Genomic DNA, 20,077 nt, shown 5'->3' with positions numbered 1-20,077 from the left:
TTTGGGCAGGTTTTGGCAGGGAAGTTGGTCTGCTCCATGTGGTGTGTGCTGGGATAGCTCAACTTCCACTAGAGGTTTCATGTCCAACATACCTCACCCACATGGTCGGCAAAGTGCTATTCCTCTTCACATATACCTCTCTGTGGGACAGCTTGGTCTTCCTTACAACTTGGTGGCTGGGTTCCAAAAGCGAAACATCCTAAGAAACGATATTCTAAGAGACAGGGAGTGAAAACTGCTAGTTTCTTAAGGTCTGATGCTGGAAACACACATAACCTCCGTTTAACTTTCTTATATTGATCAAGGAATCACAGAGCTCAGATTCTAGGAGAAGGGGATACAGACTTCAGCTCTTAATGGGAGGGAGGAGTGTCAAAGAAATTTGTAGTCACAGTTTTAAACTGCTACAAGGAATATGGGAATTTTACTGAATTATTCTTAGTTGATAGGTTGTTTCAAAAGGGACATAGTGTTAGTACGTTGGGTCAGTAGTGTTGTTCAGATACTGTTTTTCAGTGTAATTTAAAAAAAATCTTTTCACTGTTTAAGACTTTTTGAAAAGTGTATTTTGAAGTGTTAAAAACAACATTTACAAGATCTATATGAAGAAAATTAGAAAACTCTGACAAAGGATTATCAAAGAAGATCCTAAAAGATACATGGATAGGAAGACACTAAGCATCATCCATGAATGAAAAATGCGTCAGTTAGGCTTCATTAAGATTAAAGGCTTCTGCTCTGTGAAAGATACTCCTCTAAGAGAATGAAAGGACAAGCCACAGACTAGGAGGATATATTTGCAAAACACCTATCTCATGAAGAGCTATGTCTACAGTAACAAATAATTCTTAAAATTCAATAAGAAAACAAACAACCCAATTAAAAAGTGGGCAAAAGATCTAAGCAGACACCTCACCAAAGAAGATATACAGATGACACATAAGCGTATGAAAATGGGTTCAACATCATATGTCATTTGGGAATTACAAATTAAAACAACAATGAAATAGTACTACACACCTGTTAGAATGCCTGCAATCCAAAATACCACACGAAATGCTGGCAAGGATGAAGAGAACAAGTCTCATTTATTGTTGGTGACAGTGCAAAATGGTACAGCACTTTGGAAGACAGTCTGGCAGTTTCCTATAAAGCTAAAACATAGTCTTAACATATGATCAGCAGTTGCGCTCCTGCGTATTTACCCAAACGAGTGGCAAAGTTAATGTCCACACAGAAACTTGCACACGAATGTTTGTAGCAAAATAACCCAAATGTTCATTGATGGATGAATAAAGAAAGAAAATGTGGTGGATGTATGTGATTTTGAAAGATTTTTTAAAGAAAAACAGATTATTATGTGAGTTGGGTGATTCTTGCATAGCATTTCTATAGGGGATTATTAAAACAAAGTAGAACTATTGTCAATTCCACTTACTAGAATCAAATACACTGCCATCACTAGAAGAAACTTTAGAGCAAGAAGTTCCTCATTTTATGTTTTCAAAAAATAAAATATAACAGCAGAGGAGTTGAGATTTTCTCATCTACAGCAAAACATCTTTTGTAAACATTTGAGCTATTTATTATAAACAAATACACTGATAAAAATTTATTTCATATTGTTATCAAGCTGTATGTAAAAGACAACACAATAAAAAAGACAAAAATCTCACCAAATTGTTTTACTTAACCAGAGTTAGAAATAAGATTTATTGATAAAAACCAGGATTAGAAATAAGGGTTATTGATTTTCATTTTCAAGATATCTCTTTTTCAGGAAACTTATTCAGAAAAACAGAATAAATGGCTTGTACGCTTACAATTACCTTGACTAGTAATGGTAATTGATAATCACAATCACAACCCTCAGAGTTTATCCTTTGGGCTGAGAATTAAGAATGATACTTTACAAACCTGGAAATTGAATGGGCAAATTAACAAAACAAATAGATGGACAAAAATAAAGGCAAACCCATGAGGCAAACAATGTTTTTAAGTTTGTCAAAAATGAGTATTAAACAGCAGAGTAAGTAAAATTACCATTTATTTTCTAATGATTACACATTAGTCATTGTTTCTACATGAACACTTACTACTATTTGATACATTGACCAGTAAAATCTGATTATTAATATTTTGGATATTTTTGCTTTTGGCTATTCTGAAAAATGCTGCTATAAACATTGGTGTGCAAATGTTTATTCGAGTCTCCACTTTTAGTTCTTTTAGGTGTATACTCATGGAATTGTTGGATTATAGGATAATTCTGTTTAATTTTTTGAGAAACTGCCATACCATTTTCCATAGTAGTAGTACCATTTTATATTCCCATAAGGGTACCAATTTCTATACATTTCTGTTAATACTTATTTTCTGTTTTTTTATATACTAAAATGTTGTAAAAGGGAGTAAAATGCTATCTCATTGTGTTTTGATTTGCATTTCTCTAATTCTGTTGAGCATCGTTTCATGTGCTTATTAGCCATTTGTATATCTTTTTTGGATAAATGTTTATTTAGGTCTTTTCCCCATTTCTAATTGGGTTGTTTTGTTGCTGTTCGAGTTCATCTTTTAAAATTTAGAAATGACCCCCTACTTATTTCTACTTATTTGTAGTTCTTTTACCTCTTTTAGATGTTGATTCCTTACTATTCTATTTTGTATTATTTTCTTCTTGTCTGTCTTACACTTCACTTACTGTATGTTTAGTTTTGATGTTTTTGGTTTTATGTAATAGCTTCTGTCATGTTTTTCCTTTATACTTTGTAGGCCTTGTATCTTTTTTTCTTAGCAAGGTTTTTGTACTCTTAATATTTTCTTTACATCTACCATTTCACTGATGTGACATTCCTTACAGGCTAATCAACAAACAGATATTTACTATGTAATTCATGCATAGTCTAAAATTTACTATAGATTATACTTTGTAGGCATAATTTTTATCTATTTATTTATTTATTTATTTATTTATTATTTTTTGAGACGGAGTTTCTCTCTTTGTTGCCCAGGCTGGAGTGCAATGGCACGATCTCGGCTCACCGCAACCTCCGCCTCCCGGGTTCAAGTGATTCTCCTATCTCAGCCTCCTGAGTAGCTGGGATTACAGGCATGCACCACCATACCTGGCTAATTTTGTATTTTTAGTGGAGACTGGGTTTCTCCATGTTGGTCAGGTTGGTCTCCAACTCCCGACCTCAGGTGATCCGCCCACCTCGGCCTCCCAAAGTGCTGGGATTACAGGCATGAGCCGCTGCGCCCGGCGTATTTTTATTTTTTATTTATTTATTTATTTTTTGAGACAGAGTCTGACTTTGCTGCCCAGGCTGGAGTGCAGTGGTGCAATCTTGGCTCACTGCAACCTCTGCCTCCCATGTTCAAGTGATTCTCCTGCCTCAGCCTCCTAAGTAGCTGGGACTAACAGGCATGCCCCACCAAGCCCAGCTAATTTTTGTAGTTTTAGTAGAGATGGGATTTTGCCACGTTGGCCAGGTTGGTCTCGAATTCCTGACCTCAGGTGATCAATCCACCCGCCTCAGCCTCCCAAAGTGCTGGGATTACAGGTGTGAGTCACTGTGCCAAGCCCGGTAGGTATAATTTATCAAATGCTGTGTTCATAGTTGACTCTGGACCTTCGTTGCTACCTTAACTGTCCGGAATTGGAGAAAAACTTTTCTCCACATCTGATATTTGAGTCTTTTAATAATTGTTTTCTGCTTAGAGGGCAGTTACTTATCACATGATACAACTTACACAAGCACACATTATATATACATTTTAATTTAGGCAGATTTTTCTGAAATATATACATATATTTTAAATAAAAATTAAAATCCCTCTTTGCAGTCTAACCTATCTTAAAAAAATTTTTTTACCACAGATTTTTATTGTGAGTTTTAACTTTATGGTAGGATTGTTTTACTTAACATTTTTGCCCTTTTTATTGTCTTGTCTTTTACATACAGCTTGATATAAATTTTTATCAGTTCATTTGTTTATAATAATTTCACATGTTTATAAAAGATGTTATATAACTATTATTACAGTAAGTTGGAGGTTAACCTAAAATTATTAAAGTATACCTATCCTTAAAGTAAATTATGTATGTATTTTAATATAAAATTATTAAAGTATACCTATCCTTAAAGTAAAATATGGTTTTATAAATTAAGAACTTTACTTTGGATTACAACTAATATATACTAAGATTTTCTTAAACAATTATGACATAATTGTTGTAAGTTAAATCCCCTTTGCAGTAAAAAATTGCACAAAATGGGCATAGAGTTTTAATCTACCTAATAATTTGTACTGTTTTCATCTAACAAGTAGCTTCATTTGAGAAAATATAGTGTAGCTTTTCACGGTTTTAGTTACCCACGGTCAACTGTGGTCCAAAAATATGCAGTGGAAAATTTCCAAAACAATTCATGAATTTAATATTTGCTCCATTCTGAGTAGTGTGATGAAATCTCATGCCATCCAACTCTGTCTCACCCAGGATGTGAATCGTCCCTTTATCTAGTTTATCCAGGTTGTATAGGATACCTGCCTGTGTTAGTCGAAACTTAGTAGCCATCTTGGTGATAAGACTGACTGTCTCAGTATTGCAGTGCTTGTTTTCACGTAATCTTTATTTTACTTAATTGATCTGTTTTATTATTAGTTATTGTTAATTTCTTATTGCCTGATTTGTAAATTAAGCTTTATCATAGGTGCGTATGTATTTAAAAAACAGTATATGTAGGGTTCAGTTCTATCAACAGTTTTAGGCATCCACTGGGCGTCTTAAAATGTATCCTGCAAGGATGAGGGGGAACTCCTTACTGTATTTAGAAACTGTGATGACATTTTCTGATATTTCAGGTTCTCATGAGTTCTCTTATCATTACCCAGTGTTTTTCTTGTAATATGTGGATTTTAAAGTATTTAAATTTTTTATTGCCATGTTATTGACCTTAATGATTCCCAAAATAAAATAGATATTAAGAGGTGCTTAATTATACTTTAATACAACAACCAGGACATATATTTTAAGTTTGTGTAAATCATCTAAAGTTATTTCCATGTTAATACATTTTGTGTAGGTGTATTTCTGAGTGGGGCATTTACAATGATAAAGAATTACAAAATACCTTAAATTTGGGAAATAATTGACACATTTTAAAGTAGATTCATAAAGCAGTAAAGCCTCTTGTATTATGTTATCTTTAAATTATAACTAAGAAGGTTTTCTATATGACTGTGTACACATTATCAAAAGTTGAACTTATAGCACAAAAAGTTCAACTATTTGTGTCAATTATTTTTGTCAATTATTGGTTATTATGTTGCATTAAAACTATGATAGTGAATATATTGTATTAAAAAAAAGAAAGTACCAAATCCATATATTTGGGTTGGAAATTTGAGCCATAGTTGTATATACTTACTTTTTTGCAAGAGAAATCTATATCAGATAGCCTAATAGTTTGGAAAACTCTTTAAGATGCTAAAATGCCACAGCACAGTCAGGGATAGGTATGACATTCAGTAATATAAACAACAATGTGTACATGAAACGTCCGTTAATGTTAAGTAATTGGAGAGACAGTAGGAAAATGCTAATGTAAAGGGGCTAGATTCTCTGTCCATTTTACTTCTAACCTAATATTTTCATTTTAACCAATTTTATTTCTCCCATTTTGTGAATGGGCTACAGAACTAAACTAATAACATTAGTTAAAATAATTACACAAATCATTCCCATGTAAAGTACTTTTGGTGTGAAATTAGAGTGAAGAAACTTTTTATTATGATTGGGATTTTTTTCTTTTCATTTCTGATGCCATCCATTTAAGAATCAGTGTTCCAGAACAATTGGTATAGCTTTGCATGTTTCTGGCTGGTCGTGACAAATCAGCCACTGTACACTCATAGACAGCAGTACAGTAGTTGTCACTGGTGGCCTTTCTGTGACAGAGAGCCTGAAGACTGACATAAAGCGCAGCCTGTTGTGAACTGTCAAGTGAGTCTGCCAAAAACTCAGCAGACAGAACTAATTGCAGAGAAAAAGGACTTTTGTGCCCTCTTCTCTTTCTTTCCTTTCCTTTTTTTTTTTTTTTTTTTTTAAATAAGACAGATATTGTTAAAGTAGCTTGTTTATGTAAGATTTGTCTGTCTCTCCTCTCATTGCCTGGATCCTTTCTTAACTTAAAGTCTTGCACTGCAGGTCATTGAGCACTTCCACATGGAGATTGGCACAGGACCAGACTCAAGACACACAACTCATAACAGTTGATGAAAAATTGGTAAGAATTTTCTACTACACACTGCTATGGTTCTGCCTTCAGGGTTATTTTTGTACTATAGATATTCAGTATGGTGTTCCAAGTTTTCAGGAAAGTGGTTTGAATTTGAATTTCTAGATTATACCTAAATTTTAAGAAGAAATATTTGTCATCAAAAGATAATTTATATTAAGCATTATATACAAAAATAAAATCATATGCAAATATTAATATATTAAAATTATGAAAGGCTTTCATTTTTGTGGTGTTTATAACTAGCAGTTAGAACATTCACTACTTTTTGTAATGAATGTTTTGCTTTTTATTTTCTCAGTTGCACTCCTATTTAAGTTGTGAGATACTTGCTAGTACTGTCTAAAACTAAGTATATTAGGTTTTCCTGGAAGCATACAATATTTATTGTCACTGTATGTATATATGTGTATATGTATACACACACACACACATTTTATTTCTTCATATGTATGAGAGATTACAACTAGCAAGACTAACAACAAATGAGTAATAATCTTTTGTAAATCAGTAACAAACAGAATTTTGGCAGCCATCACTTATAAAATTTTTTAGAGTGTGGTCTGTTACTTTACATGCAACTTAATATTTATGCTTCAATAGCATACATTTTGTAATGTTTCCAAAACTTCTGATAGAATTGAGTAATTGTATATGTATGCTTTTCATTTTATATCTGTTTTATCATTATCAGATATATAGGTGTGTTTCTTAGCTACCCCCTTTATTATTGTACAGTATTTTATCACTCAACTTTGAGCCTATAAACATAATCTAAGTAATAGGTCACACTTAAATTTCTATTTGTACCATTAAAGATACAGACAAATAAATGTATAAGTAAATAGAGACAGTTTGGAAAATTCACATCTTATGCTGACTGGTTTTATTTTAAAATTATCTCTTAGGTCTACCTATTGACATTGTCATCATCCTGATCTAGGTTACATCATCTTTCACCTAGATTTCTACAGTGGTCTCTTACCTGATCTCCCTAGACTCTTTAATCCTAATCTGATTAATTTTCCTTAGGATGGCCAAAATCGTCTTTGAAATGCTGGTATTGTCACCCTCTTTGCGTCCTTTGGTGCTTTCCATTGCCTTTAGAGTAAACATTAAAATCCTAACATGGCCTTTGACATCTTGCATGATTTAACTCCTGCCTTCCTCTCTAGGTTTATCTTATACTACTGTGTTTTATATTCTGTGGTCTAGCCACATCAAGCCTGGAACTTGCTATTCTTTTTCCTGCTTCAAGGCATTTGGAGTTCTGTTCACTCTACCTGGATGCTTTTTACTAACCCTGAGGTCTTCATCCAGTCACCATCTACCTATTCTTTAAATGTTAATCAAACACCAGTTGCCTAGTCAAGTATAAAAGAAATGAGGGGCCGGGCATGGTGGCTCATGCCTGTAATCCCAGCACTTTGGGAGACTGAGGTGGGCGGATCACCAGGTCAGGAGTTCGTGACCAGCCTGACAAACACGGTGATACCCCGTCTCTACTAAAAATACAAACAGTTAGCTGGGTGTGGTGGCGAGTGCCTGTATCTCAGCTCCTTAGGAGGCCGAGGCAGGAGAATCGCTTAAACCTGGGAGGCAGAGGTTGCAGTGAGCCGAGATTGCGCCATTGCACTCCAGCCTGGGCGACAAGGGAAACTCCCATCTCAAAAACAAAACAAAACAAAAGAAATGAGGCAGTTATGTGTGTATGAGGTGAGGATGATTTTCACATCCTGTGTATTCATTAATGAGAGCACTATTCTTTTAATTTTTCCTACGAGCATCTTTTTTAACTCTCAAGAGGTTGCCTTTTCTATAGTTTTCAAATTTTAGAGTTCACTAATAACCCTTCTAAGTTCTCTTCTTTCTAGTTTGAAGAATGAGTGAGTCAGCCAGTAATACATTGCCCGAAACAGAGTGCTATGAAGTGTATCAGAGAGGTAGACAGACTGGATTGGTTTGGTATTTTTAATTATATGTCATTTGGTTGCATACTGTTGAATTTTCTTGCCCTATATAGATTTTCCCCAGCTTTGTTATATCTTTCTTGAAGTATTAGTTGTCCCTCAGTACCTGTAAGGGGATTGGTTCTAGGACTCCCCTCAAGTACTAAAATCAATGGATACTTAAGTCCTGTGTTAGACTGTTCTCATATTGTTATAAAGAAATACCTGAGGCTGGGCATGGTGGCTCATGCCTGTAATCCCAGCACTTTGGGAGGCCAAGGCGGGCAGATCACGAGGTCAGGAGATCAAGACCATCCTTGCTAACGTGGTGAAACCCCGTCTCTACTAAAAATAAAAAAAAATAAGCCATACATGGTGGTGGGCGCCTGTAGTCCCAGCTACTTGAGAGGCTGAGGCAGGAGAATGGCGTGAACCCGGGAGGCGGAGCTTGCAGTGAGCCGAGATGGCACCACTGCACTCCAGTCTAGGCGACAGAGAGAGACTCTGTCTCAAAAAATTAAAAAAATAAAAAATAAAAGAAAGAAATACCTGAGACTGGGTAATTTATAAAGAAAAGAAGTTTAATTGGTTCATGGTCCTGCAGGCTGTACAAGTATGGCACCAACATTACTTGGCTTCTGAGGCCTTAGGGAGCTTTTACTCATGGTGGAAGGTGAAGCGGGAGCAGGCACATCACATGGCAAAAACATGTGCAAGGGACGGGGTGGTGCCATACACTTTTTTTTCCTCCCTTTTTTTTTTTTTTTTTGAAGCAAAGTCTCACTCTGTCGCCCAGTGCAGCAGTGCAAAGTCGGCTCACTGCCACCTCCGCCTCCAGGTTCAAGTGATTCTTGTGCCTCAGCCTTACCAGTAGCTAGGATTACAGGCACCCGCCACCATGCCCAGCTAATTTTTGTATTTTTAGTAGAGACGTTTTCACCCTGGTGACCAGGCTGGTCTCGAACTCCTGACCTCAGGTAATCCACCTGCCTCAGCTTCCCACAGTGCTGGGATTACAGGCGTGAGTCACTGTGCCCAGCTGCCATGCACTTTTAAATAACCAGATCCCATAAGAACTCACTATATCACTAAGACAGCACTAAGCTATGCATGAGATATCTGCTTCCATAACCTAATCACCTCCCATCCATCCCCACTTTCAACATTGAGGATTACATTTCAACATGAGAGTTGGGCAGGGACAAATATGCAAACTATATCAAGTCTCATATCAAATGGCATAGTATTTGCATATAAACTATGCATATTCTCCCATATACTTTAAATCATCTCTAGAAAACTTATAATGCCTAATACAATGTAACTGTTATACTGTACTGTTTAAAGAATAATGACAAGAAAAATGGAGGTATACGTTCAGTACAAATACAACCATACTTTTCGGTTTTTTAATAAAAAACTGTAGATCAGGCCAGAATGTCACTGTGGTTCTCCAGCTGAAATCAATTGGTTATTATTTTTGGTACATGACAGACATTTTCTTGAAAATGAACCTGTCACTTCAAGGAAGTGTTGCCCATGATACACTTCAAATGCAGTGTTAGTATTTGAACCCTTGTGCTCATCTCTCACTCCCGGAACAGTCTTTACATACTAGAAGGATGTCAAGCTCAATCACATCAATGGCAGAATTAAGTTCTATAAAAATTCTAACATTGTGTACTATGCTCAGTGCTAGGTTGATGGGATTTAGCTGCCACAAATCTCAGCATCACAAAATACACCCAGGTAACAAACATGCACATGTACCTCTTGATTCTAAAATTAAAAATTGAAATTATATAAAAAAAGAAAAAAAAGACTGTTCTAGCGGGATTGGTAACAGATGTGATTTTTGATACTGTGTAACACAATATATTAACATTTGGAATATCTGTATACCTCTGTGAACCAGTATTTTTCATATGGCCAGTGCCTGATATAAAATCATACATATGGGTAAACATTTCCTTTAAAGTACAAAATAGAACAATAGATTTTTAAGGTAATCAAGTATGAAAATATTAGGGCTATCAAAATTTTGCTCCTTCTTCTAACAACATATCTGTATGATAATGAGTTTCCTTTATATATTGCAATAGAAACAATCCACCAAAATGGTTTGAATGCAAGAACAGATGTTAGAATTCAGCTGTCCTCCATTAAGCTAGATATTAAATTTTCAAACGAGTGCCAAAATGCAAATGAGTGCCACTCTTCTCACTTTTTAGTTTTTGAAAATAGCGTTTTTAAAATTAAAATCTTTATATTATTACATAACTGGCTTATTTTAAATTAATTTTTTTCTTCATTTTAATTTATTATGTGATAGATATCTATGGATATACAGGCATACTTTGAAGATATTGCTGGTTTGGTTCCAGACCACCACAGTTAAACAAATACCACATTAAAGTGAGTCATGAAATTTTGTTTTGGCTTCCCAGTGCGTATAAAAGTTACGTTTCTACCACACTGAGGTCTGCTAAGTGTGCAATAGCATTATGTCTAAAAAATAATGTACATACCTTAATTTTAAAACATTTTATTGCTCAAAAATGCTAACGATCAGCCGAGCCTTTAGGGAATTGTAATCGTTTGACTGGTGGAAGGTCTTGCGTCCATGTTGATGGCTACTGACTCTGATCAGGGTGTTGGTTGCTGAAGGTTGGGGTGGCTGTGGTAATTTCTTAAAATAAGACAACAATGAACTCTGACACACTGATTGACTCTTCCTTTCATGAAAAATTTCTCTATAGTGTGTGACACTGTTTGATATCATTTCACTCACAGTAAAACTTCTTTCAAAATTGGAGTCAAGCCTCTTAAACCCCACTGCTGCTTTATCAGCTAAGTTTATGGAATAATCAATCCTTTGTTGTCATTTCAACAACGTTCACAGTCTTTATCAGGAGTAGATTCTATCTCAAGATACGACTTAGCTCATGCATGAGAAGCAGCTTCTCATTTGTTCCAGTTTAATCATGAGATTGTAGCAACTTAATCGTTTCTTTAGGCTCCACCTACCACATCTGCAATGACTTCCTCCACTGAAGTCTTAGACCCTTCAAAGTCATTCATGAGGGTTGGATTCAACTTCTTTCTTTTTTGTTTTTGTTTTTCCATATCAAATCAATATTTATTTCAGGACATGCCATGTCAAAATAAAACAAAGAGTCAACCCTTGCCTTTAACAATTATATTGTATTATAAAAGCACTTTACAACTCCATCCCATCTTTAAGTATAAGTTATTCGCATGTGGGTTAATGATTATCTGTAAGCATTTCTCTGTTCAGATCCATAATCCAAGTGCTCTCTGAATATTACAAGGTGACAATAAGTGAGAAGTGAAGGAGGAAGAGGAAAGAAAGGGAAAGGTTCTCCCAGTTTAAGGTTTTGGACTTAATTTCTTTCAAACGCATGCTAATGTTGCTATTTTCATCTCCTATGAATCATAAATGTTCTTAGTGGCATCTTGAATGGTGAATCCTTTCCAGAATGTTTTCAATTTACTTTGTTCAGATCCATCAGAGGAATCACTCTCTATGGCAGCTATAGCCTTATGAAATGTGTTTCCTAAATAATAAGACTTGAAAGTCAAAATTGCTCCTTAGTCCACGGGCTGCAGAGTGGATGTTGTGTTAGCAAGCATGAAAATGACATCGTTGTACATCTCCATCTTGGGTGACCAGGTGCATGGTCAGTGAGCAGTAATATTTTGAAAATAATCTTTTTTTCTGAGCAGTAGATATCAACACTGGGCATAAAATATTTAGTAAACCATGCTGTAAACAGCTATATTGCCTTCAGACTTTGTTACTCATTTATAGAGCAGAGGCAGAAGAGATTTAGCATAATTCTTAAGGGCCCTAGGGTTTCAGAGTGGTCAGTGAGCACTGGAATTGCATTGGCCTCTAAGAGTCAGCCTGTCTTCTGAAGCTTTGAAGCCAGGCATTGACTTCTTTCTTGCTATGAAAGTCTTAACTGGCATCTTTTTCTGATACAAGGCTGTACATTGAAAATCTGTTGTTTAGTATAGCCACCTTCGTCAGTTATCTTACCTAGATCTTCTGGATCACTTGCTGTGGCTTCTCCCTCAGCACTTGCTGCTTCACCTTGCACTTTTATGTTATATAGATGGCTTCTTTCCTTAAACCTCCTGAGCCAACCTCTGCTTTCCTCCCCTCTCAGCCTTCATAGAATTGAAGAGACTTAGGGCCTTGCTCTGTATTAGACTTTGAATTAAGGGGATGTTGTAGCTGGTTTGATCTTCTATCCAGACCACTGAAACTTTCTCCAGTTAGCAATAAGGCTGTCTAGCTTTCTTATCATTCATGTGTTCACTGGAATAGCATTTGTAACTTTCCTCAATAACTTTTCCTTTGCATTCGCAGCTTGGCTGTTTGGTGCAAGAGGCCTGGCTTTTGGTCTGTCTAGGTTTTTGACATGCCTTCTTCACCTAGCTTAATCATTTCTAAATTTTTACTTAAAGTGAGAGACAGGAGACTCTTCCTTTCACTTGAACTCTTATTGTTGGGTTATTAACTGGCCTAATTTCAGTATTATTGTCTCAGTGAATAGAGAGACCCAAGGAAAGGGTGAGGTATGAGGAAATGACTTGTCAGTGGAGGACACACACAACCTTTATTAATTTAGTTTGCTATCTAATATGGACGCAGTTTGTGGCACCCCAAAACAGTTACAATAGTAACATCAAAGATCACTGATCACAGAGCACCGTAACAGATATAATAATGAAAAAGTTTGAAATATTGGAAGAATTGTCAGAATGTGACACAAAGACTTGAAGTGAGCACACACCAGTAGACTTCTCAACAGAGGGTTGCCAGAGTCCTTAAATTTGGGAAAAAAAAACAAAAAACAAAAAACAAAAAACCCAATAAAGCACCATTAATCTGTGAAGCACAGTAAAGCAAAGTTCATAAAATGAGACATGCCTATATCTTTTAAAAACAAAACCTTGGAGTCCCAGTAGCTTTTAACAGTATAAAGGAATTTCAACATCAAAAAGCTTGCGAATCATTCTCCTAAGTCTTCTCTTTTCTGGGTTAAACATCGCCAGGGCTTTGATTTATTTCAGATGAGTTCCAGTCAGTTAATCATCTTGATTGCCAGTCAGTTTGACTGAATCTCTTTTAAAATGTTTTTACCAGAATTTTTCATACTACAGATGTGGTGGGGATTATTGCCTTATTCCTTTTAATCATAGCAGTTCTAGTAAGGCAACTTTAAATTTAGGTTGTCATACTTTTTATGTGGATTTCATGGAGAGCTAAAACCTCAGATTCTTTCTTATGTGTGCTGTTATCAAGTTGTGTTTCTTTTCATCCATCTTTAGTATGTGATCATCATTTTTAACATATTCACAGAGTCACTGAAAGGACATCTTACCCAATAAAGTTTATTTTATTTTTTTACTGTTACATTTTAGAATTTTCTATACAGTATATAATAAATTACAAGAATTTTCATAGTACTTTGTGGATATCAGTGCTAATATAAATACGAAGAAAAAAATTGTGTTTTTTTTTCCTGAACATCAATTGTATATCAACAACATGTATCCTATCTTTCTTTTAGGCATAAAATGTAGAAAGGAAAAGTCTGCCTAGCATTTTCTAGTGCAAGAATCCATTCTTTCATTTTGGAACTATATACAAAGTTAACATTGTTGAGTACAAATCTTCAGATAATAAAATTGTGGCAAATCCTGGATTATTGTTAATAAAGAATATGGTATCAGAGTACTTTCTGTGCTTCTAATTAGTCAATTTTAGTTTGTTATGTATAAACTGCTAACTAATCTTTTTACTCTTGAAACTAACAAGAATGTAAATATCAAAAGAGTAGATGACAGCATCTGAAAATAATCCTGTAAGCTTATGTTTAGAAGCACAATGCTTAAAAAAAAAAAAAAAAAAAAAAAAAAAAAAAAACTTTTTGTGGGCTGTACCATTATTTCCTAATATATGATACTTCCTACAGATACTAAGGAGATCTTATGAATGGTTGTTTGCTTGGCCCTTGGTTTTTGTTGCAGGAGGAGCTGTGCCATGGAGGTTAGGTGAAGAATGTCTTTGCCTTTGTGCTTTATTATAAGGGTAACTTTTTTTTCTTTATGCCTCCCTCCACCTCAGTCTCCTTTCAGGACATTTGATGAATACCCAAGTCCAATGAACATGTTGTCTTTTTTATATTCACTTCAGCTATAGAAAAGAGAGAAGTTAAATTTGCAAAGCTCTTTAAAGATTTTAAGTAGGTATTCCCCTAAAAAACAACCAAAATATAAATTAGTCCTACATAGGTATACCTTCAATTTGCTTTCTAATCATTTTTTAGCCCGTTTTTTACACCCTGATTCCTTGTTTGTGACAATTGCCTTATATGACTGTTTAGTACAGTTAAAATATTACTAAGAAAATAGAAAAATACCCTCCGAAAATATAGGAGTAGTTTCAATTTCTTATTAAAAATGACACAAAATAAGCTTTAATAGTTTAGACAGTAATATATTGTTTTTATGTAAATCATGTTGGCTGCTATCTTTCCTTCATTCTTCGTTTATTTATTCAATAAATACTTACATGTGCCAGGCACTATGCTTCAGTGTTGTATTGACACTTTACATTGTTTTCATTTATATACTGAGTTATTTTGTTTAAAAACTATTAAGCACCACCTGTTTTAACTTTTACAGAGGTAGTATAGTTAGATATGCATCCTCAATTTAAATGTATGTGAAAAAGGAAACTTTTTATTTAGCAATCTGTAAAACTTAAATCTTTCGGAGGTATGTGGAGTGGGGAAGGACATCTATTATTTCAAAACTTTCTTGAGAAATTATAACACAATGCTATTAATGTAAAATCCTAATACTTTGGACATTTTTAACACTCTAATATCTTTATTTAAGAATCAGATGTGCATGTAAAACAAATGTTGTCAGTATTCTGAATGTTGCCAATTGGTTGTATTTTGCTACTTGAAAATTTCTTCCAAATAGCAATTAAACAGCACTTACACTTTGGTACTTGCTGAGGCTTGTGATAAATAAATTGCTGTTTGATTAATTAGCACGCAGTACTGGTAGCATGCTCAGCCGATGAGGTTTTAATATTGCTGTTTTAGAATGTCTGTAAGCAGCAGCAGGTTATTTAATACAATTTTTTTTGTCAATTTGTAATAGTTAAAATTTTTTTTATTACTTTAACTTACTCTAAGAAGTTTGTAAAATTGAATGGTTTTTGCAAGCCTTCGAAAATAAAACAACTACATTTGCTGTACAAGTATTTATTTATGTTGTTTTTTCTTCCTGACATATTAAAGGTTTATAGATTAAAACTTATATAAGTCTGCTAACTTGAATTAAAAATTGATAATTAAGAGGTGACCTACACAAAAAGATAACCCTAAGTTAAAGGCTTGCTTTTGCTTTGACTATTTACTTTTTTTTCCTCCTCTAAGGGGTCAGTTTTCTTTTGGTGAGATTACTTTCTTTTGGTGTATGGCAGTGGTATCTCTGCTAGATTATTGGAAGGAGTAGTGTCTGCAATTGGGGTTATACAGCTTTCTAGCATCTCAAGTGTCTGTTTTGTCTGGACTTTACTCACGCAGCATTCTTGTGCAAAAATTTCAAGGCTTTAGTCTGGAGCTCTGGGTCAAAGGATATGTCTCTTTGAAGGGTAGACAGGAGGAGTTTTTTATGTTTTATTCACTAAGTAGTATTTCATTTTACATCAAAGAATAGCAGCCTTTGAGAACCTACCATGGTGGCAGTTTAGCGTGTGGGTTTTTTTCTTTAGGACTTTCACTAAATATGTATAGTGTTTCTTCAAGTGTTTCATCCTACAAAATACTTATTTTTATTCTTTTACTTAGATGAAACTTCTAATATAAAAAGAGAAGAATCATGACTAAAGATAAATGTTTGTTGCAGTAAATTTTGTTTTAAAAGCAAATATAGTTTTTTTGTTTTTTGTTTTTTTTTACAATGTATTTCCCTGTGTCAGTTTTTACACTACCCACAAGCTATTGGAAAAAAAAAAAAAAAAAAAAAGGATGAATAGCCTTTAAGATTGCAGCAATACTGTTGCTTAAAATTCTAAGGAAGAAGTAATGACTAGTGATTTTGGAAGTGTAGATTTCATAGTGAAATGGTCATTCCTTAATTGTTCCTTTTTTAGTACTGTCATGTGTGTGTAGGAGAGATTGATTTTGAAAAATACCAGACTCAAGTAATGAAAAACGTTAAGACTTCCTGAAGCTAGAAGGAAAGTTCTTTTTTTTGTACTTTTTGTGTAAGTTAATCAGTAAATAATCATAAAAAAAGTGATTGCTTTACATGTTTGGAAGATTATTACATTGTATTTCATATTTTTAATCTCATGACATATATCTATAAACATGAATTAATATTAAAAGTTTGTTTTTATGTTTATAAATAAAACATGCTCTTAAATAGTTGAAAGTTTATCAAAATAGTTAAACGTTTAAAATGAATGTTTTCTGCTTTCCTTGATACGATTTTAAAACCTGTTATATTTAACTATGATGATCATTAAATCAAATCAGTTACTATTTTTCAAATGTAATTATTTCTAAATTCTTTAGATAAGTAAAATTCTGCAGAACTTTGTTGTTTAAAATATATGCTTATTGAAATGTTTTTATGTAGTATCAAGCTATATAAACTTAGATTTACTAAATATCACAAAGAAAATGAATGTTAAGTATTACAGTTTTTATATACAGACAGGAACCATTAAAACTTAGGTTCTATATTTAAATTGTTTAAGGAACAAAAGATCTTTCCCCTACAGTATTCAGCCATCTCTATTATCTGTGATTCTTCAGCAATTAAAGCAGATTTATTTTCCTCTTTGTTCCTACTTGGAATACTTGAACAATACTGGAGAATTGAACTGACTGAAATGTTGTATCTTTCAAAAGGTTTAAAGTTCTATGTACCAATTAGCAAAATACAGTAAAGGTTTAAACTGTTAATAGCCACAACATCTTTAATGCATAGACCTGTAGTATGCTAGTGCTGTGTAACAGTTCTCCTTTGTATGTCTCTTTTAAGGAGAGTAACTGTGTCAGTTCTTTTCTTGCTTTACTACCTGCTGTGTATGGAAATTGTGTATAGTACTTGGCACTTGCTTTCAAGAATTTAAAATTCTTGCATGTTATTATGTAGGAAACTTTGGCTCTCAAGAAAATAGAATTGATAATATTTTATTTGTTTGGATTTTAAGTTTAGGTTTTTTGTCATATTCTAGAGAGTACTCATTTATATCGGAAAATATATTATTAGTCTGTTACTCATTAGTGAATTTGAAGTACATAAACTGTATATTATCTCCTTGAAAATTACTTATCTAATACTTTTCATTTAACTGCATGTAATTGTAAAGAAACCATCAAATTTATATTAGTGTATGCAGATAGATACCTGATGCTTTATTTTACACTGTATTTGAGTTTGGTTTTGGAGTTTTTTGTTTTGTTTTGGTCTTTTTGGTAGTAAATAGTACTTTGTTTTTAAAGTTATAGCTTTTGAATTAGCTAGCTTGCCAGATAATTTTATAACCCAAGAATTAATCCAAATACTTAAACTTGTTAAAGCCTTATATCTATCATTTTGTAGTAAGTTCTCAATGAAGGTAGGGTGAGAGGAGGTAGAGAAATAGAAGTAGCATCTTTTGGTGACAGTTATGTTTTCTTTTTATATCATGTATCTCAGAATAGAATTAGAGCAAAAGAAAGGAGAATGTAGACTTTAAAATTTGAGACTAGAAAACTTTGATTCTATTTCTGTGTTCAGGCTTTCTAATTTTATATGACCTAGTCTCTGCTTCTATTCTGTTCTTCAAAATACCACCTGCAAGTATGTGAGATATTTATGTTTTACAAGATGGGAAAGTTTGAAAAATAGGGCAGTGATATGGAAGTTTTACTGTATGCAGTATACGATGTCTCCACAAAGCCGCTTCTTTATAAGGCATACTTTTCTAGAAACATGTGAATAGGCTTTTTGTTCAGTTGTTGTTTCATGTTTAATACTTTACTTCTAAAGGCTTTCAGCATATTGCATGTTAGTTGATGAGAGTTTTTAAAATGTTAATGCTTCCAATAAAATAGACATGAAAAATAAACTTAGCTTTCTCTAAACAACATACAGGATACAGAAATATACTAAAATGTTGGACTGAGAATGCTAACTTAAAGAACTGAGGATCTGATTAGTGTACTGATGTACATCTATTCCAGTGACTACTGAGTATGTATTGTGTTAAGATGTATCAATTAAAGATAATTTTTAAACCTAATTAGGTAGTTTAAGATTTGACATCCAAAGAATTAAAACCAGATTTCTGATTTAGTATGCATTATAATATCTTAAACATTCAAATATGGCTGCTATAGCCTGTGCCTAGGTTGTTCTGAGATTAAAACTCCTCTCGGTCTAGTAGTTTTCATCTAGGACAATATATGAAGATCATTCAAGAGATTTTTTGCTTGTCTCTTATTTATAGTGTAAAATATTACTATACTTTCCTTCCTTCATTCAATTTTTTTAAGCATATGGGGATGTAGCTATGAACAAATCACAACATCCATGTCCTTAGAGCTTATATTCTCATGCTTAAGCATATGCTAGCTTTATTCATAAATAATTACGGTATTTTTCATAGATAATATTATGGAAAAAACAAAGCTAGGTGATGAGACAGAATAGCTGAGGTTTGGGTGAAATAGGGGTCATTTCAGTAGGGCAGTCAACGAAACCCACTTTGAGATGGTGTGCTATGTGAATTAAGATCTGAATTGATGAGAAAGAAGCAGCTATGTGAGAATCTAAGGTAAGAGCATTTTGAGTAAAGGGAAAAGCTAATGACCAAAAGTGTAGCTGGTAGTAGTCAAATAACAGATGGAAAGATATGACATAACAAGAAAGGAGAATAAAATGAGATCAGAGGTGTGGGCAGGAGCTGGATCAGGTGAGAAGGCCCTTTAGGCCCATAGTAAGAAATTTGAATATTATTTGAATTATAATTAGAAGCCTTTATATAATTCTGAGTACAAAAGTGGTTTGATCTGATTTAATTCTAAAAGCTAGAAAATTACTAAGCTATTATGATTAAGGGCAACTTTAAAGAAGCTCAAAGGAAATGGTTAGTTTGCTGCCATTTTTATTTGAAGGAACCTAATTTTTGTCTTTGCATAGGTTTTATATATGATATAACAATTTGGTGATTTTTTTTTTTTCTATTAAGGAATCTTCTGAATTTGAAATTGCTTTTTGAGAAAGGCAATATTGGGACCAGGAATAATAAACTTATCTCTCTCATTCTCCATAGCCCTTCTTTCTCTGCCCCGCCCCCTTCTCCACCAAGGGAAAAAATGTTACAGGCTTGTCATAGTGGTAAAGGAAGATAAGAATAAATTGGCTGAGGTGCTGTCCACCAGTTTGGTGCTGATAACTTCAAATACATTTGAGTTCTGCACCTTGCTTTTGCCAGTGGCATGGTTTGATGGTGATAGTTGTCTGTCTTCATCTTAACTTTAACTCCACTTCCTCTTGCCCTGCCTCTCCTCTCCCCTCTTTCTCTCTGCTTCTTGAAATCTCTCTTTGCAGTTTGTATGGCTTTTTCCCTCTGTCTTTTGACTCTCTCTCTGTCTTTTGCTATGTAGCTGTAGGTCATCTCTCTCTCCCTTTCTGGCTACATGTTTTCCTGATACCCCCTTGTTGCCTCCCATTTTTTTCATTTTTTCTGCCTTCTCCTGTCTCTCTTCAGTTTTG

The 20,077-nt window shown here is 34.0% G+C and overlaps 1 protein-coding gene across 2 annotated transcripts in view; it reads left to right on the top strand.

Moving 5' to 3' along the window:
* LOC105499367 (NADH:ubiquinone oxidoreductase subunit S4) overlaps positions 1-20,077 on the top strand; it is a 116,293-nt gene that overhangs the window by 35,297 nt on the left and 60,919 nt on the right. For both annotated transcript variants that reach the window (XM_071098941.1, XM_011771914.3), the window contains exon 2: positions 6,212-6,290. In XM_071098941.1, the coding sequence (XP_070955042.1) occupies positions 6,212-6,290 (79 nt within the window). The remainder of the gene's footprint in view (positions 1-6,211; positions 6,291-20,077) is intronic.

This window comes from Macaca nemestrina, chromosome 6 (assembly GCF_043159975.1).
Source record: "Macaca nemestrina isolate mMacNem1 chromosome 6, mMacNem.hap1, whole genome shotgun sequence".
In the NCBI taxonomy this organism is placed as follows: Eukaryota; Metazoa; Chordata; class Mammalia; order Primates; family Cercopithecidae; genus Macaca; species Macaca nemestrina.
This window is presented reverse-complemented; position numbering and strand designations above follow the sequence as displayed.